The sequence below is a fragment of the Phodopus roborovskii genome, unplaced genomic scaffold (assembly GCF_943737965.1).
Source record: "Phodopus roborovskii unplaced genomic scaffold, PHOROB, whole genome shotgun sequence".
Taxonomy (NCBI): Eukaryota; Metazoa; Chordata; class Mammalia; order Rodentia; family Cricetidae; genus Phodopus; species Phodopus roborovskii.
Genome location: NW_026125281.1, coordinates 23,247,783 through 23,273,422, shown reverse-complemented (window position 1 = coordinate 23,273,422; position 25,640 = coordinate 23,247,783). Strand labels below are relative to the sequence as shown.

The 25,640-nt window shown below is 42.1% G+C and overlaps 1 protein-coding gene across 5 annotated transcripts in view; it reads right to left on the bottom strand.

Moving 5' to 3' along the window:
- Positions 1-25,640, bottom strand: part of Esrp1 (epithelial splicing regulatory protein 1) — a 53,323-nt gene that overhangs the window by 7,485 nt on the left and 20,198 nt on the right. The window contains exons 7-15 of one of the 5 annotated variants that reach the window (XM_051198222.1): positions 25,012-25,122; positions 24,776-24,908; positions 24,637-24,679; positions 21,797-22,098; positions 20,711-20,929; positions 18,421-18,619; positions 13,696-13,864; positions 5,961-6,111; positions 487-596 (exon numbers count right to left, since the gene is read on the bottom strand). In XM_051198222.1, coding sequence (XP_051054179.1) covers positions 522-596; positions 5,961-6,111; positions 13,696-13,864; positions 18,421-18,619; positions 20,711-20,929; positions 21,797-22,098; positions 24,637-24,679; positions 24,776-24,908; positions 25,012-25,122 — 1,402 coding nt within the window. In that variant the 3' untranslated portion in view covers positions 487-521. The remainder of the gene's footprint in view (positions 1-486; positions 597-5,960; positions 6,112-13,695; positions 13,865-18,420; positions 18,620-20,710; positions 20,930-21,796; positions 22,099-24,636; positions 24,680-24,775; positions 24,909-25,011; positions 25,123-25,640) is intronic. The other 4 variants (XM_051198192.1, XM_051198200.1, XM_051198207.1 and 1 more) reach the window with 4 other exon arrangements.

Sequence of the window (25,640 nt, the reverse complement as noted above, 5' to 3'; positions counted from 1 at the left end):
GAGCACACGGGGGAGTCAGTTCTCCATATGTGGAACTCAGGAATCAAATTCAGGTTATCTGGCTAAGCAGCAAATGAGCCATCTTGCTGGCTACCTTAATTACACACACACACACACACACACACACACACACACACACACACACACGGAGGAAGAGAAAGAAGGAAAAAAGGAAGGGGAGAAAGAAGAAAAGCACTCTTAGCCCACCTCACAATTGAAAAATAAAGAAATATCCAAAAAGACATTTATTCCAGAGTTGCACACACAACTCCACAGCAGCACACAATTCTCATTCATATACATTACACTGATACCATGTCCTTAGATTACAAACTTCAGTCCAGACTACATTCCGTCAAAGTCTTCTGACAATTCAGTAAGGTCAGCATAGCCCTAATCGTCCTACAGAAGCCTCAGATGGATCTTGGCATCTCTATTTGGGCCTCTCTGGGTTAGCTTACATGATAGGTCCTTACAGATCCTTACCTTCTTTTCTGAGGACGATCTAACTGCTTGGGCCCTTAAATACAAACCCATTCTTTGGGTAGAGTCCTGGCCTGGTCATTTGTGTGTACAAGTCCATCCTCGGTTGCATACTAAAATGCAAGTTAAAACAAACAGGATCAAAAGGCGGACAGCTTGTCACTGTAGATGTCATTTTAACTAAATATATCAACAAAAGTAAATGACATTTAGATCTTAGGAAATGACACCATTATAAGCCACACACAGATACTCAATGTTTCATTTATTACTTAACAAAATCTCTCCTTGGAGGAAGCTACATTGAGTACTATATGGATTAAAACCTGAAGCACAATCACCTGACCACTAAGGAGGAGGATCAAATCTGATATTTTGGTTTGAACATGATAATATTATGTATGGATCGATGTACATCGGTGGACCAGAAGAGGTCACTGGATGCCACAGATGGTTGTGAGCTGCCACATGGGTGCTGGGAATTGAACTGTGGACCCCTAGATGAGCAGCCAGAGAGCCATCTTTGAAGCCCAGATCTGATCTCTTAATAATAAGTTCATATAGCTTCAGGTGTGACAGGATAGCACCTATTTGGGCATAAATTACTTTGTCAAGCATTATATACGAGATCTCCCTCAAACCAGTGAATTTCATTTATTTGTTTGTTTTTTTGTTTTTGGAGACAGGGTTTCTCTTCATAGCCCTGGCTGTCCTGGAACTCACTCTGTAGATCAGGCCAGCTTCAAACTCACGGAAATCTGCCTGCCTCTGCCTCCTGAGTGCTGGAATTAAAGGCATACACCACCACTGCCTGGCAAAATTTTAAATAGTTTTAAATTTGAAATAAACCATTCTTGGTTGGGTACTAAATAAAATTTTCTGTGAGTCATGGAAAGACCCAAAGTCAGAATGTCGAGGAGGAAACCCAGTATTTATTGAAAACTCAGAGCCCTTGGAAGTAACAGCTAATGGGGGGTGTTTTAGGTAGTGAGGGCTCTCTGGAGCCACCAGTATAACCAGTTCACCAGTCACTTTACTATCAAATCAACTCTCTCCCTGCCAAATATTTCTAAGTATTTTATCTTCAGAAATTCCTTTTTTCATTCCTGACAGGCTTCTCTCCATACCACAGACTAGATCCAAACTGCACATAATTTCTAATCCTCTTGCTCGTACTTCCAAGTGCTGGGGTTACGGACACATGCTGCCATGTTGGGTTATGAATTGTTGAAGATGAAACTCAAGGCTTCCTGCATGGAAGTAATCCCGTCACCAGGGGAGCTGTAGTTCAGTCCTGTTTTGTTTCTTTTTGTTTTGCAAAAGCAAAACATAAAATCTTTTGCTACACCTTAGGCTGGCTTCAAACTTCCCTCTTCAGCCTGAGCGCTGGGATTACAAGTATGTGCCATTACAACCTGTTACAACAGGTTTGGTAGTAGGACCTATGTCCTATATCCTACTTAAAAATTACTCCCGACTCAAAAGTTCCGTACTCCTCTACAAGCTCTGTACCCCTCCTACTCCTGTAAGTAGGAAATTCGCAAAGTTGGAATAGTTAGAAATGCTACTGAACTTAATGGGGACATATATCTACATTCCTTATTTAAAGAGTATGGGGTCCCCCTTTCTTTTCCTGTGGTTTTTTTTTTTTTTTTTTTTTTTTTTTTTTTTTTTCAAGACCATGTAGCTCTAGCTGTCCTCACTCACTATATAGACCAGGCTGGCCTCACAGAGGTCCACCTGCCTCTGCCTCCTAAGTGGTGGATTAAAGGTGTGCACCACCACACCTAAGATAATGTATCCCTATTACAATGATGTTTGCCATTATGATTCCAAGTTCTATATTCATTTAAAAGATGAAATTGGACACCACTGGCAAATTTCACTTAATCAAGAAGCTATTGCTGAATACATAAGCATACATATGAAATTATAAATTAATCACTAATCATAGTCATGTAAATAAAATTAATCATAAAGAACCAGAAATAAAATTAAAACAAGTCATTAACAAAATAACTGGCATGGTGATACATGCCTTAAGTCTCAGTATTTGAGTGACAGAGACAAGTGAACCTCTGTGAATTCTAGGCTAGCCTGGTCTATAGAGTGAGTTCCAGGCCAATCAGAGCTACATACTTAAATCCTGACAGAAAAGAGAGGAAAAGGAGAGCGGAAAGCAGAAGAGAGGGAAGATGGATAAATGACTATAAACAAGAGCAAATAAAAAATGGCCAACAGCCATTTTTACACTGTGGGTAAAGATTGTAAACAGACTTTGAAAACAAAGTTGTAGAACAACTTTGAAGCAACCATCTACAGATTTTAGCACCTGTGACAAAGCCAAGAAATCTAGGGCCCCACAAAGGAAGCAGCTGTTACCTGAAGAGCCAACAACAGCTAAGGTGGCACAGACTTTTTAAGAAAAACCTAAGTTTTACTTAAGAGCGAAAAGAAATTGGCTTAGGAATAAGCACTTGAATTCACGTCTCACAGCCTGAATTGCTGTAGGCAGATACTGGAACTACAGTTTTGAATGACTGAGTCCCAAAGCAATGCAATTCATTGATCCAGTTTATAGGTTTGAAATCTTCAGCAGGTGCATGGTGCTACTATAAACTCAGCACCTGGGGAGCAGAGCCGAGAAGTCACCGAAGTGGAAGGCGAGCCTGATCTACACTACATCGTGAAGATGTACATGAGAGTGTATCTCAAACTAATTCAATAAAAAAATAGAAAACAAATTTCAAATACTTTCAAAAGAGGAGCGGAAAACCCAAAGAAATGACGTAGCGTCATCGTGTTTCCAATGATAGCAGATAATCCTAACTCTGAATGACTTTAGGAGCTACTCAAGAGAATATACCATTTTTGAAGCATGTCAGATCTTTAAATGTTTAAATCATTGTCACTTTTCATTAACTTAATTTGTCATGTATGTGTTTGTACACACACATGCTTAAGCACACGTGTGTGCCATAGCAGAGACATGGAGGTCAGAGGACAACTCTGGGCCGTTGGTTCTCTCTACCACGGGGCTCAGGAACTCCGGCTTGTCTGCAAGCACCATCATCTCCAAGCTACCTTGTCAGTCTGCGTCAGATTCTTCATCATAAATATAGAAATGACCCTAATTATGTGTTTGAGGGAAATATGTATGTGTCTATAATTGTCAACCATGGTACTTTTTACATAAGATTAATATTGCTTAATCTCACCATTAATGTATGTGTAGAGCTGCTTAATTTTATTCAGTATGAAAGTAAATGAAATTGGTCAAACCAAGCTTAACCGTTAAGCAAGCATGGCGGACCATTAGATTTGAAAATTCTTGAGTCTCTACAATGAAACAATACAAAAGTCGATGTTATTTGACTGAGTAACCTTTTCAATTCACTTCTAGTAAAAACTGTATAATTTTCCAGGTGGTGGTGGCACACACCTTTAATCCCAGCACTCAGGAGTCAGAGGCAGGTGGATCTCTGAGTTCCAGGACAGCCCTGGCTATACAGTGTCTCAAAAAGCCACAAACAAAAACAAAGAACAGTTGTGCAACTAAATCAGAGAAAAAGGAGGACTGTGAAGCAACGTTTAACACCCAGTCCTCCAGGAGCTGAGTCTCAGTCATCTGGAGAAGAGTGATGAGCTACTGACCAACCGAGAACCCCAAGATCTTCCAGAAGAGCACACCACGCCAGGAAGAAATGGCAACTTCCTCCTTACTGACAGAAAACAGTCCTTAAGACCATGATGGTTAGGGTCGTGAACGGGGGCTACCTAATCAGACACCGTTTTTGCTTGAGACCTCAGCCTCCTGAGTCGTGGACCACACTTGGGAAACGTACCGAGAGTAGAATGGCCTCTGCAGACATGCTCTCCCACTCTGTCCTGAGCATGTGCAGGGACATTCAGGGATCCTGCTATTCTGAAGACTCAAGCTAATTTCGGCTCTAAGATGAAAGACGACAGTGTTTGCTCACAGTCTAGTAAGACTACAAGTCACTGGATTGCAGACTTTGAAGGAAGTCTACTCCATTTTAAGTAATCAAGTGTCTTTAAGAAGGAGTTGGGTTTGCTCAGATGAACTGGAAAGGAACAGACTTCATTCCCTATTACAAACTTGTTACCAAGAAAGGCTTATGCTCAAAGACAGAAGACAGTGATGGACACAGGCAGCAGCAAAGATGGGCGAGAGAAGCCAGCGGCAGCAGAGGAGGTCATTTCATGGAGGCCAGGTGCCCCACTCCAGGCCATGTACCCAAGTCTTAGCTGAGGTGTCTGTTTATTTTCTTTTTCCAAGGGTAGTCAGAGATTTTTCAGCTTCATTTTCACCCAGTGCCATTAAGAGGCTTTCTGATTTTTAATTAGTCAGCTTGAAGCTCCATATTTAAATGTTTATTTTTATTATTTGCAGTAAGTACTGGAGACTGGTCAAGTACTCCATCATTAAACTATGTTCCTACCTCTCCTTTTCTTATCTAAAATTGTTAAAATGACATTTATTGTATGTTTGGGAGGTGCATATGCTGTAGATTGTGTCAAGACAACTTTCACGAGTGAATTCCAGGGATCAAATTCTAGTCACAAGGTTTGGTGTTAAGTACCTTCTTAAAAAATAAAATTAAGGTGGGTGTGGTGGTGCATCTTCAATCCCAGCACTTGGAAGGTGGAGGTAGGCACGTCTGACCTCTGTTGAGTTCGAGCCTACGCTACACAGTGAGTTCCAGGACAGCCTGAGCTACAGAGTGAGAGACCTGATCTCAAAAACCTAAACAAATTTTTAGTTGTAAAATTCCTGCATGTATGTATCTATGTACACACATGTGCAACCCTGATGCCCTTTGAGGCCAGAAGAGGGCACTGACTCTCTGGACAGAGTTACTGATGGTTGTGAGCCAACCATATGGGCTCTGACCCTGAACCAGTGCCCTCTACAAGGGCAGGGAGCACTATTGGCAGGCAAGCCAACTCCAAGCCCTATGGTTTTACCTACCTGTTTCTGGTTTGGTTTTCTTTTTTTGAGATAGTGCCCCATTTTGTGGCCTTGGCTGGCCTGGAACTCAGAGATCTGCCTGCCTTTTCCTATGATTAAAATCATGCACCACTATGCCTAGCTTACTTTACGTCAAGAAGTTAAGAGATGATTCCAAGGAAAACGCCTCCTTCGCAACCCTGTTCTGTTCTTCATGCACACACCTGTACTGATATGCCCTCATGCACTTTCCCATAGCACACAGGTTTGAAAAGCACAGACAGATTACAGGGCGAGAGGGTTATGGGGCAAGGATGACAGCAGAGGAAAGCCCTCATCTTGCCAAGAGGGTGAACCTGGAGTTAGGTCCTCAACAGAGACCCCGTCTGCACATCCATTAGCACAGGGACATGTTTCAAAGAATCTGTTTCTTTCCTAGCTGCATTCTTTAGGCAAACCGAGTTTATAAGGGCACTGATGACTTTTTCTTCTTCGAGCTACTGACCTGGTAACCTTGGAAGAAGTTAAGAATTTCCTTAACTCCAGTATTGTAGGCCAGGCCCTGCATTCTGACCACCGTGCCAGGCTGGGGCGGGACGCTGCTAAGATTAGCAGCTGTAGGGAAGTAGCCAAGACTATTAGGCGAACCTGGGGGGCTAAAGGGAGAGAAAGCACAGTGAACCGACTGGAACACACAATGGCGAATATTTACTCTAAAATACATTGCTTAAGAAACAGACTTTTTGAAGGTGATGTTTCTTACACTCTCCTAAGACAGGGAAGAACACCACAGAGACGCTGCTTCAGGTTTCCACAGCAGTAAGAGGGAAGGAAGTGAGGTAATGCAGGGTTAGGTGCAGGATTTTCTTCAGCCCCTCAGGTCTCACAGGGAGAGAAAGAAGTAAGATATCTCAGCCACTCAACCACCTCCAAAGCCCACATCCCTGATGGAAGGCATGAAGAAGGACCATGGCTATAAGGGACTAATAGGAACCACAGGCAAGGACAGAAAGTGTCCCAAGAGAATGCTCCCAAGAACCAACAGCTCTACCCACGTGCACGAGAAATGCAAAGCGTAAGAATGACACAGCACAGCCGATCACACCAGGGCGATCTCTGCCAACAGGTCTCTTTAAAACAGAAGAGGCAGAGTTAGAAGGGAAACAGCAAGCTCAACGATCACCATTAAAAGGAGTAAGGTCTCCTGGCATCTTCTGGAGCAGTTTCCTCCAAGAAGCACAAGGCTTGTCAGTGCCTAATTTATGTGTACCTCTAGTGACCACCATATTAGTCTCATTAACTAACTCATCAATCACCTTTATGAGATTCCCATCCAATCAGATCTCTACAATTGGAGGCCAGGTCATTACAATCTGAAATATGTACAGGAACATTTTTAACCCAGTCATAAACTTAAGAAGCAACACTGATTCCAACTTTAGATTATGAACTTGTAGTCATCTTCCCATAGAGGTAATTGCACCATTTCAGAGTAGCCACCCTACATAATTGCAACAAACAGGTTACTAGATGTGTTTCCAGCCCATAGATTACATTAATTAGCCCAGAAACCTTTCATTTGCTGTTACAAAGAGATGATCAACACCTTCAGTTTCACAGCAGAGTCCTCAGACCATAATTTAACATATCCAATCATTCATGAGATTCTGAACATTCTAAATCTTGTTAACTTATCCCTTATTAATTATTAAACACCTGAAAACAGCACTGGGCATCCAGCACTAAACCTTTAAATTTCTAAATCAGTAGATGCCAACTATGCGACAAATTTGAATTACCCTGGGAAACCTTTACACTTCTGATTAAGAACCTGCCTGTACATCCCTCCAAATTACAAATCAAAGACTCAAGAAAGCCAAATGCCCCATTACTGTACCAACATATTGTAAAGCAACCCAAGTGATTTTAATGATAACCAAGACTGAAATCACTGTTTAAGAGACTTGTGAAATCAAACTAGAAACAGAGTGTACGCTGAACTGAATCTAATCTAACATTCTGGCCACCCTTCAAGCCAACACCTCCACAGTTTTACAGGTTGAGAGAAACCTTATGAGTTAAATAGTTTCCTACTAAAAACATTATCAGTCACTTTGTCAAACTAGAAAACCACTGTTCTCTCAAGTTCAATGTTTTCTTCATATTTAACCAATATTCAGTGAGTATATGTGTTCATATTAAATATCTGACAGTCTACTATGCAAAGACTATGAAGATCTCTCCATATATTTCAATACAACCTAAACTCTTCTGTAAAAGACATGAATAATTTGTCATGTCCATAAAATATTTCTTTTCATACAGTGCCCTATCACGTTATATTGCCTTGCCTGAAGGGCTTCTATAAATTCAGTTTGGGGTCTTTGGTACCTTCAAAATATATTCAAGATAGAAGCAGATAAGGGACCAGTGAACACAGCTTAATGGGTAAAGGAACTTGCTGTCAAGTCAAGTCTGATCCTTGGAACCCCCAGGGTGGAGGGAGAGACATGGCACATGCACACACATGCCAACATAAAATGAGCACATGTATGAATCAAATACAGCAGGCTTCTTAAACTAAAAAATACAAGTAGTCAACCTAAGGGTGATGGATCAGTGGATAAATGTACTTGCTGCATAGACCACATGATGAGTTCTGTCCCTGAAATCCACACAAAAGCAGGTGACAACTGATTTGCCCTATGGCATGTGCACCGCCTGTCCACACATTCACACCTGTGCATGCGCTGTTACCAGTGTCTATTAAGAAGCCACAATTTGAAATTTACACTTATGAAGGACAATATATTCAGCTCTTGAGGTAGCAATTATCCCAATGAACATTATTTTGTCTCATTTTTCTTTCCGTTTTTCAAGAATGTCTCTGTGTAGCCTCAGAAGTCTTGCCGATTTCCTAGCATACTTATTTTCATACACTGTCCTAGTATATTTTATTGCTCTTAACTAAAGATCTTCTATAAATTTGGTACTTGCTCTGTAGACCAGGCTGGCCTGGACCTCACAGAGATCCACCTGCCTCTCTCCAAGGGCTTGGATTAAAGGTGTATAACACCACCACCATCTGGCTTCTAGTCTCGTTTTTTTCAAAACTATAATTAACTATTATAGTTTAGAAGCCATAACGAAACACAAGAAACCCATCTCTCTCCTTGACAGGGAAGGAAAGAATTTTCTATCCATCTAAAATTTAAATTCCAAGATTTTGAAAGGATTATTCAAATAATCAGCAAACTGAACAAATTTTAGAATAAAATTGACAGAGACAAACATGTACATATACAGAAAAATCAAAGGATAGTTACAAAAAAAAAAAAAAAACAACTAATAGGGCTAATAAGTTGGGGCATTTTAAGAACACAAACTTCAACTGTTTTTCTACATACGACAACAAACGCCACCACCACATCAAAAACAGTTCTATTTACAGTACCATCAAAAGGAACATTCCCATGGGAAAACTCAGAAAGCCCAGGAGTTGTAAACTATGTATTTCTAGAAGCTCATGCTTTGGACCTGTAACCCCAGCATTTGGGATTTAGGGAATGTGAGGAACTCAAGCACCGAGTTCTCAAACTATGCTTCAAGTACTGACAGAAAACAAGACTCAGTAACTTTTGAGGTTTGAGATTTTCAGGTATCAATGTTATCAGTTCCCATGTACACTTGGTATGAAGGATTTAACTTCTACAAATGCCAAACTCTCTACAGCACTAGAAAAGACTGGAATGGAAGCCAAATGAGATGTCAGGGTTACGCTGAACTCAAGGTGTGCCCTACCGGAGAGCTGGGGTCCACATAAAAGAAGCAGGCAAAGAGTGAGTCTGCACTGGGTGACAAACCCTGGAGGGGAGGCTGGAAAAAGTGATGGGAGCTAGAGGAAACGAGGGGAAGAAGGCGGCGGCTCCCATTCTGGAAACCACTGCACCACCGGACTGTAAGGCAGGAAGAGTAAGACGCTACCACAGCTCCCTCTGTGTAAGGTGCACCAAGAGCTCTACCACCCTCAGAAGCGGATGGAGGCGAGCACAGAAACTCACAGCTTGTCAAGATGCAGAGTCAAATGTGCAGCCCCAAATGGGATGTCTATCATATCCCTCCCACAAGGCCCAGAGACCACCACAGAGGGAGGGCAGGCACGTTTAAGAGCCAGAGACAGAGAGGACGGGAATAAACCATGGCTTCTGGTCACGACAGGACAAAATCCACTCAAACATTTGCATGATGAAATTTTTTGTTTTTAATTTTGCAAACTTATATACAATTTGTACCAATTTAAGTATACGTGTTTGGTACACAAAAGAAACAGAAATAAAATAATGTGATCACAATCTGTACCCTATTGTTTCAGTTGTGCCAAATGGCCCAATTGTCACAACAGGCTAACAGTTAACATTGTTCTATCTAAAGTACGAAAGTATGGTTTTGTCCTTTGAAAATGGGTCTCTGTAGCCATGCTAATCTAATCTAGAATTTGTGGTAATCCTCCTGCCTCAACCTTTCAGGGTGCTAGGATTAGAGGTGCGAGCTACCATTCTTGGCAAATATATCGGTTAAAAATAACATCTTTATCGTTTTGGTTATTTTTTGGGGGGGGGGCGATGCCATGGTCCACATGCATAAGTCAGAGCACGATGTCCCATTGTCAGGGGGCTTTCCTTTCACCAAGTGGGTCCCAAGCATTGAACTCTCATTACTGATCTTGGTGGCAAAGGTCTTTACCTGCTGAGACATCTCTGTGGTACAAATATTTTCTTTTTAAATTTTATTATTAAATGGCTCCAGGCTGGAAGCCCCATGGTAGAGAGTTTAACTTGCTTCTATAAAGACCTTAAAGTTCAAACCCAGCCCAGAGTGAGGACCAGAGAGATTTTAAAGCATGAAAGCATATACCGGTGTTTCAGTAAGTTTCTGTGTTTGTGTAGGTAATGCCACTGGAATTGGGGAAATGGGGATTAATAAGCATATTAAGAGTGAAGCCGGGACTGGAGAGCTCTGTAGAGGAGAGTAGTGTTCTTCAGAGGACCCAAAGCTGGTTCTCAGTGCCTATCTATCACCAGCTGGTTCATAATCACCTGCAACTCTGTGCACATATACACAAGTTAAAAATTTACATAAGTTATGTAAGTAATCGGTTATACATATATGGATGGATATACATACATATATACATATGCTAGTTTTACGTCAACTTGACACAAGCTAGAGTCATTTGAAAAGACAGAACCTCAATTGAGAAAATGACTATAAAATCTGGTTGTAGGATATTTCCTTAGTGATTGATAGAGGGAGGGCCCAGCACATTATGGATGGTGCCATCACTGGGCTGTGGGATTAGGTTCTGTAAAAAAGCAGGCTGAGTAAGCCATGAGCAGCAAGCCAATAAGCAGCCCCTCTCTATGGTCCCTGCATCAGCTCCTGCCTCCAGAATCCTGTCCTGTTTGAGTTCCTTTTCTGACTTCCTTTGATGATAAACAGTGATTTGGATATGTAAGCCAAATAAACTTTTTCCTCCCCAACTTGATTTTTGGTCATAGTGTTTCATCACAGCAATAGAAACCCTAATTAAATACCCTACAGTCAGACTCTATGTGTGTGTGTGTGTGTGTGTGTGTGTGTGTGTGTGTGTGTGTGTGTGAATCCAGAAGAGCAACAGGATAGATAAATCCAATGCACATACTTCAATTCTGAAATTTCATGCCTATAGAAGTAAGTATTAAAGGAACTTTGGGATACAGAGAAAATCAAAAGCTTAAATGTGTAAAGATAAACGTATTGAGTGTGTGTGTGTGGGGGGGTAATCTCTGCAGCTCTGGCTGTCCTGGAACTCACTTTGTAGATCAGGCTTTACCACTCTAGTGCTGGGTTTAAAGGCATGAGTCACCACACCAAGCTTGTTTTATTATTTAGATACAGGTTCTTCCTCTATAACCCTGGCTGGCCTGGGACTCACTAAGCAGACCAGGCTGGCCTTGAAATCAGAGAGCTGCCTACCTCAACCTCCTGAGTACTAAGATTAGAAGTATGCACCACCATGCCTAACATCTGACTAGTATTTTAAAAAGTAGGTACATATTTAGAAATACACACACACATGTTTTTAAACTAATAGCGACACTCCTGGGCTAGGCAGTATTCAAGATCAAATCTTTTTTACTCATCATACATCTAGACTCCTCGACTTAATAATGAGCATGTCCAAAATTTTAAAACTACTAGCTGGAAAAGTATTCATCCAAAGGCAGGGTCCCAAATTTATAGACACGATTAAGGTGTAAATGTTAGTTTTTCAATCTTTGGCATTTATTTCCACTCAGCACTCCTGGTCTCTTTTCTAAGAGACCCCTTCTGATAACATGGCCCAGGCCGTGAGCCGGTGATGGGATGACTGTGGATACACCCTGAAGCTAGAAGAACTAGAAGAGGCTCATCATCTTTCAGCCCTGGCATTTTAAAGACATAAAGAGTCAAAGAGTACCCTGACACAAGAGCCCAGCAACAATGAAGGGTTACACAAGGTCAGCACACTCGCTCACACTAGGCGAGCACTTTACCTTCAACCCCCACCACACCCCTTTCTGAGCCACTCTAATCCTTTAAAGGACAACTTCCTGGCAACCATCACGGCTTTATTCCATTCCTGTCCTCCAGCACATTTTCAATAGCACAAATGCTTTCAAAATTCCCAATCAGCAAGTGTGACACCTACTGGAAGACTCCACAATGCAAGTGACAGCAGGGTGGGACAAGCTAGTTTCAGGCCATTATCAAAAGCCTCACACAGATTCATAAATACCCTTAAACACCAGTCTAAAGAGCTTAGAGTAAAACCAAGCCCTGCTATAAACTCTTTTTGTCAAGCACCTACGGCTTAACAAAACTCAAGTTTTATATGAATGAAGAAAGCTTACTATTGGATAAGCAAAGGTACTGAACAGTTTTGAAAATGAGGATTAGGCCAGGTGGTCCTGGCACACACCTTTAATCCCAGCACTCAGGAGGCAGAGGCAGAGGCAGGTGGATCTCTTGAGTTTGAAGCCAGCCTGGTCTATAGAGCGAGTTCCAGGACAGCCAGGGCTACACAGTCTCGAAAAACCAAACACCAAACCTGAAAACCCTGATTAGAACTATTTCTTATATACCCGTTAGAATCACAGGGTTTCTGCATCTTCTTCGAATCCCCCCATAACAGCGCCCCTTACCAGCAGGAAGTAGTTTGGAAAGAACGACGCCCAAATTCCCAAATATTGTCTATAAATGTTTGTTTTCATTTAAATGGACTTGGTTATTTAAAAAAAAAAAAGAATCACAGGCAAGATAGAAAAGGGATTCCAAAAATCTTCCCCAATTACATCACTTTATAAGACCCAAGACTTCTGTTCCACGCCACAGTGGAGTCTCTAACTTTCTCATGTGCAACCTGGCATGTGTGTGCACATTCGTAATTTTAAAGAAACACAGATTTAGTATGGTAGCTCATGCCTGTAATCCCAGCACTTGGGAGGCAGAAGCAGGAGGATAAATGTCAATGTGAGGCCAGTGTAGACAGAAAAGGACACAAAGTTAGATCTTTAAAAACAGAGGGAGGGAGGAAAAGACAGAAAGAAAGAAAACCAGGCTAATGAATACCAATACTGACATTAAGAAAAGCTCCGAACTCCCCAGCTATATTCTTCCCATTGCACAGTTCACTTCCCGAAACTGACTGTAACAGAAATGAAGCAAAGACATAAAATGTGTGGACCTTGGAAAATACTGAATAATTTCATTCTGGATTTGTTTATAGCATGTAGTTAAGGAGCAAGGAACACAACACTGGGAAATTTAAAGCAAAGATTTTCATGGGCTGACATTCAAGCTAGAATATCATTGTTTCCAATATTAATTATTCTGTGATTCATCTCCATGTTGTTACCACCCCATCACAAGGAACAAAGAGCTAACCACTTATAGTTCAATAACAGGAGTTTGAAGGCGGAGAGCTGAAATCATGGCCAATCTAAAGACTACACTAGTCACATACCACGAAACAAATAATGAACTTCTCCAGTCTGTTTTAAAACAACCTATGGGTCAGAGATACGACCGACCAGAAGCTGTGACTCACCGTGGTAACCGTCTAGGAAGGAGATAAATATTCTTTTGTGAGCAAACACACACCGGTTATCAAAGGAGTCCTTTGTTTCTGTCCCTTGTTGTCACTTCCTGTGTAACCTTACCTGGGGTAGTAGGCTGTGTAGTTCATGAAGAGCTGGGTGCCTGCTGGGTAGTATGCAGTGGAGGGCTGCAGTGGCCGTGGACTGAAGAGCAGAGAAGGCTGATAGATGGCAGCTTCGGTAGGAAACACTGCTGCAGGGGCTGGGAATGTGTAGGAAGGAGGAGACAGGCCTAAATAAGCAGAGAGAGAGAGAGAGACTCTGTAACGCCAGCACAGGCAGCAGCACTCAAGCCATAGTTATCCTTCCAACTACATATTTGGTAAAGACAATTGCTATTTGTATATATATACCTGAGTGAGTTAATATGAGATACATGCATGCGAGAGCCTTTGGAAGCCGGAAGAGGGTGTTAGAACCCCTAGAAGGGAAGTTAAAGGTGGCTGTGAGCTGCCATGTGGGTGCTGGGAACTGAAACCAGGTCCTCTCAAAAAGCAGGAAATGCTCGGAGCTGCTGAGCCATCACCCCCTACCTCGGGTATGTATTTTAAATGAAAATACCACCACAGTTCTTTATACCCAAGCAACTTCTTTTGCTTTTATGGATTTTTTGACTCTCTAGTGTGACACGAAATCAAAGAGATTAGGATAAAATGCTAACGCACATTTGTGTCCCAGGGACTGCTTTACAGAAAACAGATCAACTACATCATGTTCATCTAAAGGCAATCCAAAAACAGGCTTTGAAGTTATTCTACACCTTCAGACCAATAAACAAGTCTGACTAGGAACTATCCAGAGGAAACAGACACATATTCTTTTCCCAAACCAGCTGATTAAAAACTGAGTTAGCATACCTACACTGCCCGCACTCAAGAGGCAGAGGCTGGAATTATCATCATGACTTCAAGGCCAGTCAAGTCTATACAGCAAGTTCCAAGCCAGCCAAAAGGGCTACATCATGAGACTGCCCCACAAAGCTAAACCAAACCAAACCGATCAAACCCCACATATACAAAAAGGTGGCTCAAATGTTAATGAAAGAAATCTAGGGAGGGGCTGAGGGCCCAGTTAAGTGATAGAGTGAGCGCCTGTTTGCCCTGGGTCGGGCCCTGGGTTCAAGTCTACCACCACAGGAGGCAGGACAGCAAAGTCCTGTACCTTCTAGTTATCCTGCATTTTCCTTGACCTGAACTCCCTTAAACTGGAGCTGCCAGTGAGTGCTAGCTTTCTCAAGTAGCATGAATACACTAGATAAACCACAGGTACTAAAAGGAAGATGGATAACTAAACCAACAGAATCTGGAGTCCCTGACTTTAAGAAGCAGAGTGAGATCATTAGATTCTGTAAGTAGCAACTTTGACAGGAAAATCTCAAATAGGACTTCCGATTTTCTTTGTGCATGCTAGCTGAGCACACAACCACTGTACTACATCGGCAGTCCTTGAACTTATTATTATTTTTATTTTTTTTTAATTTAAACTTGAAACAAGGTTGTTTTACATGCCAATCCCCTCACCCTCCCATCCTCCCCTATCACCTCCAACAAACCCCAGCCCATCCCCTTTCTGCTCAACAGGAAGGGTGAGACCTTCCATGGGGAGTCTTCAAAGTCTGTCATATCATTCAGGGCAGGACCTAGGCCCTCCCCCCGAGTCCTTCAACTTTTAAGACAGTTACATTATATAGCTCAGGCTGGCCTCAAACTCATAACCCTTTTGCCTCAGCCTCCACAGTGGTGGGATTCACATGTATACAATCACACTTGGCAATGATTAAAAAAAAAAAAAAAAAACTTAATTTTAGACAATGATAAATCTCTGAATTACGTTGTTCAGCCTTCAAGACCACAGAAACGCCTACAATGTCAACTAAAATGAATGGGACAGGCAAGTGGCTCAGTGGTGGAGCATGTAAAGGTTTGAGGTTCCATCCTCAGAATCACTCACTCACACACTCACATACACACATACACACACTCTCATACACTCACATACATACATGCTCACATACACACACACTCACACACACATACTCTCTCACACACTCACACACACTCTCACATACACACACACTCACACCCATACACACACTCACACTCTTATACACACTCACATACATACACACACACTCACACCCATACACACTCACATACACACACTCTCATACACTCACATACATACATGCTCACATACACACACACTCACACACACTCTCACATACATACTCTCTCACACACTCACACACACACACACTCACACACATACACACACTCACACCCATACACACACTCACACACACACTCACATACATACACACACACACACAAGACCTCGAGCATGACAGAAGATTATGGAGCCTGTGCTTATAACTTGCTTGCCAAATCATCAAGAAACTCATCGCATAAGCGTTGTGTGCCCTTAAGACAAGTATAGGTGATAGGCCTACAGCGTGGTGAAAGCTCATTTGTCTTAGCATGGTCAGGACCCCGAGTTTGACCTCCAGCAACACACACAAAAAAAAGGAAAGAACAAAATATTCTATTTGAAAACAAAAAAAGTTAAATAAAAATTGACAAGAGATGAGATGGACCTGGGCATTCAAGTGGGAGTATGGCTATATTTTTATTTTCCTAAAGAGAAATCAGGTGTATCTGTGCACAGACAATAAAAAGTCGACTGTGAAATTAAACTGACTTTTTTCTTTGACTTTGTGCTTTGGCTGCCCTGGAACTAACTATGTAGACCAGGCTGGTCTTGAACTCTTAACCTGCCTGTGCTTTCCTGCTGGCATCAAAGGTGTGTCCCACCATATCCAGCTTAAGCTGGTTTCTTGGTGAATTAAGGTGCCACACTGTAATACGGTAAGACCAGCATTTCTTTTGACAAATTCATCTAGAAAGTCTTCAGAGGAAAATGACAGCCCCATCAGTAGTGAAATTGCTTTAAATCTTTGAGATTAGGCAAAAGATCAGGAAATTTTAGAAGGCTTGAGGTTGTGAGATAAACAGGCAGTCACCTAAGGTGGTGGCACAGATGGCAAGCATATGCACAATGAGATTCTGATTGGTAAAAAGTTAGCTCTTCTGCCAAAAGATGCAGAAATACAGTCAGGACATGGTTTCTCTGTGTAACAGCTCTGGCTGTCCTGGACTCACCCTATAGACCAGGTTGGCCTTGAAGCCACAGGGATCCTCCTACCCCTGCCCCCCCCAACACCCCATTACCCCTCCACCACCAGTATTGGGATTAAAAGGCATTTGCTACCATTTCCACCATTTGCCTAGCTGCAGAAGTAGCCTTTAAAAAAAATTTTTTAAACACTAGGTCTTCAGACATAATTTTACAGGAAATGAGGATTTAAAATTTTTCCTTTGCTGGATGAGAATCATGGCTCAAAACCTCTAACCTTAGGAGTGCTCAGGAGGCTAAGGTAGGAAAGTCACTGAGCTCCAAGGGCACATGGACTCCACTCTGAGCTCCGGGCCAGCCTGGTATACAGTGAAACCCTGTCTCAAAACCCGAGTCTACAATAAAGTGAACAGGAAACAATGGGGATAGTTCTCTGTTTCATGGTATCTGATGGATGGTCACTAAGGGATACTATGTTTAATGGTATTGACATGACAGTGATTTATAGACAGAAGACATTCAAGTATTACCCTGAAGCACTTTTTTACACTCAATCATACATTTCTAAAACCATCTATCTCATTAACAATAAACTATTACATATTCACCAATAGCAAGCAGCAGGTATAGGGAATTGTTAGAGTTCAGGAGTTCCAAGGGGGAAAAAGGATTAAGCCCCACCAAACACTCTACAAATGGTACTTTATTCAAATAAGTTAGTTGACGTAGATCCCTCTTTGCCTCAAAATAAAACTCAATGCCTCTAATGGCCCACTGTAATAGAATCAAACAGATCAATCCAGTGTGCTTCTCCAGTATTTATCAACTCCCTCAAGTTCTTTAAACATACCCAACATGCCTATAAGATATGTGAACTTAAAGGCTAAGAATTGCATTATCAAAAAAGGCTCATGTTTTAATGTCAGGTTTCCAAATGCTCCTGAGTCATTAACTATAACTTATTTCTAGACTACGGGGCTTATTCCTCTCAAACAGGATTCCAGATCACGTGCACCCAGTTGTCATTGAGCAAGAGCACAGCTTGGAACTAAGCACTGATCCTGTGAGCCAATTACACATTGGCTAATCAAACACGCATTTATATATAAACATAGCTTACTAACTTGCTCATTCCAGATATCCTGGAGAGCAACAGGAATGCTCTCCAGGTTATCATTTGAAGACACAGTAGATGCTCAAAACAAAGGATCCAAAACAGGCATCAAATCATCCTTCTTTAAAGTGTAACGTGTAAAAGAACGATGAATAAATAAAAAACAAATGAAGACATAAAGGAAAGGATCCAGCCATATGTGTATTTTGCCTTTAAATGCGTATTAAATTATCTACATAGCCAGGTTGCCTCCCAGAGTCAGTGCTTATCTGGAGCACACTAAGCTTCAGAAACCAAATGCTTATCACTGGAAAAGCAAGAATATAATTTGAAAGGAGGTATTTGTAGCATCTCTAATTACGGGTGTCCACAACCAAGGTCTTAACTGATTACCAGATACGAGTGATTTCAGACGGGAAAGCCTTACGTAACCGCCTCACCTGCCTCAGAAAGAACCAGGGGCATAGCAGGTGATACGGAAGCAGCTCAAGCACCTACCAGCACATAGCGTAGAACAGCGCCAAGACCCAAGACAAACTTACATGGTAACTTACATGGCGGTGGGGATAAGCCATTTCGATTTAAAGTGCCCCCCATTAACACAAAGTTCATCTCCTCAGCTGAACACTGAAAGACTTCAACATATCTGTCCTTCATGGTTTTTTTATGATACTTCTGCGCAGCCAAGAACGCTCTGTCTGCAGACTTCATCTGGATAAAGGCGTCTCCTGATGGGCGTCCCTGAGTGTGCAGAAGAAGAGAAACAAAAGGAGGCTGTCTCCTTCAACAAGGAAAGCATGCAAAGTGACAATCACCCATAGTACAAAACATGTTTAGCCACAAAATCTGGGTGATGGTGTGATCTGATGAAATCTGATTTGGGTTTCATTCCTTTATCTCCAGAATGGCCCACAAAATCTCGAAGAAGTTTGAGGATCATGGTTGAAAGTGACCTGTTTTGGTTCTATTAAATCAGTATCATATTTACAGGTCTTTAAAAGGTCTCGTTGTGACTGTAGTTTCAAAATATAGGATTATATATTGGATTTTTTTTCCCTTCTAAAAATCCGATTAATATCATTTGATGAGAAAAGCTATTAAAAACACCTCCTACAGGAAACTAACTAAGCCTGTGTTGTCCTTTGGCTCTCTCTGACGTGCCACATCCCTTCAAGCTTGTCCCTCATCCCTGGGGGACTAGGTTGGGATGCATCTTGAGGATAAGAAACAGGAAGCTGCAAAGTATGACTCTAAGTGGCCATCTGGCATGCTGGGAAGCCATTCTCTCCCACATGCTTCCACTCTCCTTAAACAGCTCAAAGAGGTATTCAGAGGCAGTTTGTTAGCTAGACTTTCCCTCTGGAAAAGCAAGCCTCTGTTTGTGTTACATACAAGTACAACTACTTGGTAATATTTTTACATGAACAACATTAGAGGGAGAAAAATGACAACTAGTTTATAGGACATTTTTTTTTTTTAAAAAGTTAGCTCTCCAAGTCTACTAAGAAACATTTATAATATTATATATACCATTTTACAAATGATTACCATGGAAGTTACCATAATAGTCACCACAACAGGGAAATTAGCAACAAACCCAGTCCACATGAAAACCCAACATCTTCCAGGCAGATAAGAGCTTGGCCATCAAAGGAGGTCAAATGAGAGGCAAATCTGTCTACTGTGTTAATCAAAGGGTAATGGCCCCAAGGTTATTAGAAAATGGTAACCTGAAAGAAATAATTCCCCAGTGATGCTGAATAATGGAGAATTCTATTTCAAAGCATTCGTATCAGTGAAGTGTGCTATGAATGGTCAGATCAGAAAGGTGTGCTTACACAGTCTGAAGTGTTAGATGTGCAAGGGCTCAGGAGCTTGCGCCCAGTAAGTAGGAAGACAGTCATAGAAGTAGGGAGAAGTGGGAAGTTAATAGTCCGGAAGAAAATGAGTATTTCCACTAAAAATCTGCATTCAATCCATTAATACTCTGAGAAAATATCCAAAATTATCCACATTTAAATTCTTTGCTTTTAACAGAGTTCCTAAGTTTTAACCTAGTGCTACTTGGCCTATGAGTATTTGGGATTTTGTCCTGCTTGAGGTAGCACAGGGTACCAGCTGACTGAATACCCAGCACCCCATAGGTTAACTTGGTTGAACCAAAACCCAAGTAGCTCCCAGGTGGTAAATACGCCCTGGCGTATGGAAAGAACTCAGCCAGCCTTTTATAGAAAACCTTTGCAATTTTATTCCCTGATGCAATGGAGACTAGAGTATGGAAAGAACTCAGCCAGCCTGTCATAGAAAACCTTTGCAATTATTCCTTGATGCGGCAGAGACTGAAATCCACCTTTGCTACAGCATGTAGTTCTCTAGGCCTTCATTCTCCTGAACGTGAGTGGAAATCTAACACATGTCTAAAAAGCACTTGAAGTAAATCACTTGCAATGTCTGTGGATGTGAAGTACTTTAGAACACCGCTATGCTCATTGCTTATGTCTGGTCTGTGACCACTCACACCAAAACAGCACAGTTGCAGAGTTCAGTAGCTACAATAGGAAAATACTGTATACACTCATAATATTGCTGCTGATAATGGGACAGATTTCTATGATGGAAAAAAAAAAAAAAAAAAGCTGAATTTCAATTATCACACTAACAGCAGGCTAATTTTTGGAGTACAGCCTAAAGATTTCTTATACTTACAGCCAAATCTTTTCTTAAGGACAATGTAAAACTCTGAACTATTTATTGTACTTATATCTTACTCAAAGGGGCACACTTCACCACCAGAAAGAATGAGCAAACACATTTCCAATACCCCTTCCTTACCTGGTGATTCAATACCATGTGAACACCATGGGTACGAATATCTGTGGAAAACTCCCCCAGGAAGTCCAGAATGTCCTCTATTGTGGCAGCATAGGGAAGGCCTCGCAGACGTATACAGTCTCTTACATTTGTGGGGGGCACAAATTGCTGAGGTAGTACTGGGATAATGGGAGGGGTGGGAAGTGGAATCAGAGGGGCTGAGGAGAATCGATTCAGCACCTACACACAAGGCAAAACACAAGTGACTGAACAGTCCTGCCACGCCTTTGCTGTACTACAAACCGCCACCAGCATCACCAAGAACCCCGTGGGAAATGCAGGCTCTACTGATACAGCACAGCTGCGAGCACACCAGCACACAAGAGGCTGAGTCGAGTCTGTAGGGGTTAAGGGTATGGTGGGTACGCTCATGGCTCTACTACACAGCCATTACAACATGTCTGTTTCTCAGGGTCCGTTGGGGATTCATAAATGCACGGAAGTTTGAGAAGCCCCGATGAAGGACTCACATATTTCCTCTGGGAAAATGTGACATTGACATCTATCAAATACATAAAGTATTTGATCGAGGCATGGTAGTACACGCCTGCAACCCCAGGCCTCAGGAAGCAGATACAGGAGGGCTGTCTATTAATTTCAGGCTGGTCTGCTCTATCTATGAGTTTTAGGCCAGCGAGGCATAATTGTGAGACCCTGTCTTAAAAAAATAAATACAATAAAATAAATCAAGGCACACACTCCATATCATACACTGCACTTATTAGGCAATGTCTATCTGGGTGAACATATTTAAAAATCTAGGCATGCTGCAAGATGTGGACTTTTGAGGTAATTTACACGATTTCATTTCACAAAGCACATTTAACACAGCGCTCCCTCATAGTATCTTCACAGTCCAACTCTGAACTCAAAAAAGGAAAGAGAATGGCCTCAGGTACCAGCATGCCAGTTTTCAATTATTTTTTAATTAATTTCTTTCTTATGCGATGTAATTTCTATTTAGGAAGCTGTTTAATATATGAATACATACTACAGCTTAATAAACGGAAAAGTGAGTGCAAAGGTCCCAGAGCCTGTCACACCAACCTGCTGAACTTCAGCTGCCGTGCTCCTGAACAGCTCGATGTATCTTTTGCCCAGCAAGTCCTTATGCTTCCGCAGGGCATTCTGAGCGTATTCCTCACAAGCGAAGAGCACGAAAGCATCCCCAGTAGGTCTACCATCTGGATAGGTGACAAAGAGGATGCCTTCCTTTCCCCCAGTGATGGGGCAGTGCTCTCCAAAGAAGGCTACCACCTCTTCAGCTGTGGCTGTAAAAGGGAGTCCCCGCATGCGGACGATGACTTGGTTTTCCTTGGAGAGGAACTGGGCGACCTCATTGGATGTTCCTAGAAAAAATGATTATTAGAAAACCCGGGGAGAAAGAGTCAACATTACCAAATTTACAATTATAAAATTCCTGACAGAGTGTGTATGTTGCTGGGAATCTTACCCTGTCAGGCAAGTGCTCCGCCACTGGGCCACATCTGAGGCCCTTCTGGCAATGTAGAACCATTTATGAAGAGCCACACCACTACTGGATTGAGAATGATAGCATCTTAGGATTCAGAAGTCCCTTCCTGCAAATTTGAAACTCTCCGCATAGGACTTTTGTAAAGTACTCTCCTAGGAGACTGGCTAGATAAATCAGAGTGCTGACTCATTCCTCTCGCAGACAGCCAGTAAGCCGCCACAGCACTCACAGACACATAGGTCCTGGGGGATCAAGCTCAGTGCTAGAGATTTTGCCTAATGCATATGCCTTTGAGTCCAATGTCCAGCACAAGTCACGGATCTAGAATACCCGGGCCTCATCTTAGCCGTCCTGTCTACTAGGCCATGACTTTATTCAAGCTAACATCTACACCTTCATTTCCACATCTGCTAAATTAAAAACTCCATAAACTATGAGAGTGAATGAATTAGATTAATAAAGCACATTACCTATAATTAAGAAACTTCTGTAGAGAACAATACACAGCCCCAATGTTTACCAACTTCTGCCCCAAATGTAGCATGTCTAGCACTGCATGTAGCATGTACTGATTGCACAGCTGCAGACTCTCATAGCATGCTTTCTCCAAGCAGACAACACATGTCACACTGTGCACATACAATGAAATCCAGTTAACTTAAAGTGCAGGATACAGGAAGAACCCAGCAACTCCAAACACATCCAATGTCCAACACTACTGTGGAACTAAGTAAAAAGTAACGCCTTGACCTTTGAAGCCTTAGGATTTAGCTACAGAAAGCATCAGGGGGAGGGGAAAACAACAAAAGACAAAAAAACCAAACAAGAAAATTGGAGGAAAAGAACACTAGAACTTTTGGAGAAAACAATCCTAAGCTGGAAAGATTCATCAGTGCTATATTATACAGGGTCCTGCATGAGTCAGAGTCACCCTGGTGTAACTGGCACCTCCAAAGATTCAGTTCTTGGGTTCCGCTCTCCTACTTTCTGAACAGTACACACAAACATAGAAAACACCACAACATACTTAGAAATTAAAAATAAGCTCCAGTTCACCAGGGATGAATAAAAGCATGGTATACAAGCTGGCAGCACAGTGGTGCACGCCTGTAATCCCAGCACCCAGAAAGCAGAAGGCGGCGGATCTCTGGAGCTCGAGGCCAGCCTGGTCTACACAGTGAGTTCCAGGATAGCCAGGGCTACACAGTGACCCTAACTCCAAAAACCAACCAACCAAACAAAACCATTGTATACCCAAAACTGGTTACAACTAACATTAAAGAAACTTAAAATGAGACGTTTAGAAAGTATTATAAGTTTTTAAACCACATGAACCAAACAATAGAAGCTTAGAAAGTAGATGTCTAGAAATTACCATTAAAAACAAACAAAAAAACCCAGCCCAACATCATGGCTCCTGCTTCTAACATGAACACTGCAAGGCTAAGGAAGATTGCCTAGAGGTCAAGGGCCAGCTTGTTCTACATAAGAAGTTCCAGGTCAGCCTTGGCTATGAACTAAAACAATCTCAAAAACCAGAAAGGGCTGGACTGAAGACGCAGTTGCTAAAGTACAGTGGCTGCCCCTGCAGAGGTCCTGGGTTCGAGTGCAGGAACCCATGGGGAGGCTCACAACTCTGTCCTCCTCGGCACCGAGGAAGGCATGCGTGGTGCACGTACGTGCTGGAAAAACACGCATACACATAACATTTAAAATTTAAAATATTTTAAAAATTTATTCTTTTGTGAAATTTCAGGTTTTAAAATTATAGCGATAACAGTGATATCTTGGGGTTAATATCAACAAAATATGCTCTATGTGTGAATATTCTAACAAGAAAACTTTAAACCTAAAAAAGTTTTAAAAGCTCTTTATTCCTCTAGTTTTATTTCTGTGAATGCCATATATCTGAAAATACTGGATCAGGACCTGTTGACTTAAGTTCAATCCTCAGAGCCCAAATAAAGGTGGAAGGAAAGAACCAAATCCATAAAATTATCCCCCAAATACAAGAAACCAACATGGTCCTGGGCACTGGTGAGTTCAATAACAGAGAAAAATCTAGAAGTAGATCTGTAACCGCCTCAGGTTCTGCAGGTGGCTGTTTCCAACAATTCAGACACATTTTCCTCAAGAACTACCCTTTCTCTTTATACGTGACCGTGTGTGACCTTTCACCTTTCAATGGTCTCCTTCTTAATGGCTCTTTAGCCATAGTAGATTGGCTCAGGCCTTGGGGCAAATGTTACAGTACATTAAATTCACCTGCAGTACTGAAGTTCCTCCTCCCTATTTATAAACCAAGGCCAGGCTTACTAGGAAGGAACCATCATGCTCCCAGGGAACTCAGTATATATATGCACAGAATCTCAGGTTATCAGTGAAATGCGTACCACATAAAAGCAACTCTCACCTCCAGCGATTTTAAGAAAATCTTCCCCTGTAGCTTTGTAAACCTAGGAAAATAAAGAGACATTAAATCCATTTCTAAACCATCCATCATATTCTAATAGCCAAGTGGCGGGGCCCAGACATCGGGCTGTGAAACGTACCTCAATGTACCGGGTGCCCATGTGGTGTTTGTGCCTCTGTAGGGCCAGGTCTCTGTGCTCCTCACTCACAAACCTCACCAAGGCCTCTCCATTCCTCCGCCCCTGAGCGTTCAGGCAGAGTGCCGCACCTCCCCTTTGAGAGAAACAAAACAGATGGCAGGTCAGGAAAACAGTGAGACGGAACGACAGAAAAACTTGCAGTCCCTTCGGAGTTGAATAAAACAAAGAAAACCAACTTGGCAATATTGAGTCCCTTGAAGAACCTTGCAATATCTTGATCTGAAGACTGCCAGGGTAAGCCTCGAGCCCTCACGACCGTGTTGTCGTCGATGAGTTCCATCTTGCTGCTGCAAATGAAACACAAATGAAATGTTGCCTTGGTGAACGCAAGGCAAGCTGCTGGCTGACATGAGGCCTGCTCCAACTAGACATCAGACTGACTTGTAATCCCAGCTTCCTCTGTATCCTCAAAACTTGTCTGGAGACAGTCCAGAGAGATGGCGGACTGTGTAGTTCCAGCACAGCTAGCTCATGGCAGGAAACCATCTCTCAGCTGACAGATAGCTCCTGGCTTGCCATACATTCTAAGGCATCTCAGCATTTACAGGAAGCAACGTCTCTCAGCACCCTTAAGGCCTGACCTAGGATGGAGCTTTCTTCTTTGTTTTGTTGCTGTTTAAGAGACAGCACTTCAATAAGTCACCCTGGCTGACCTTGAACTTGAGCAGTTCCTACCTAAGATTCCTGGCCTGAGCCACCATACTGAAGTCAAGTGGGGTGGGGCTTCAGGATTTTTTTTTTTTTCCCCCATGTGTATAGAGCATGTAGGAGTGAAATCCAGCTTGGCAGCAAGGATTAGAACAGA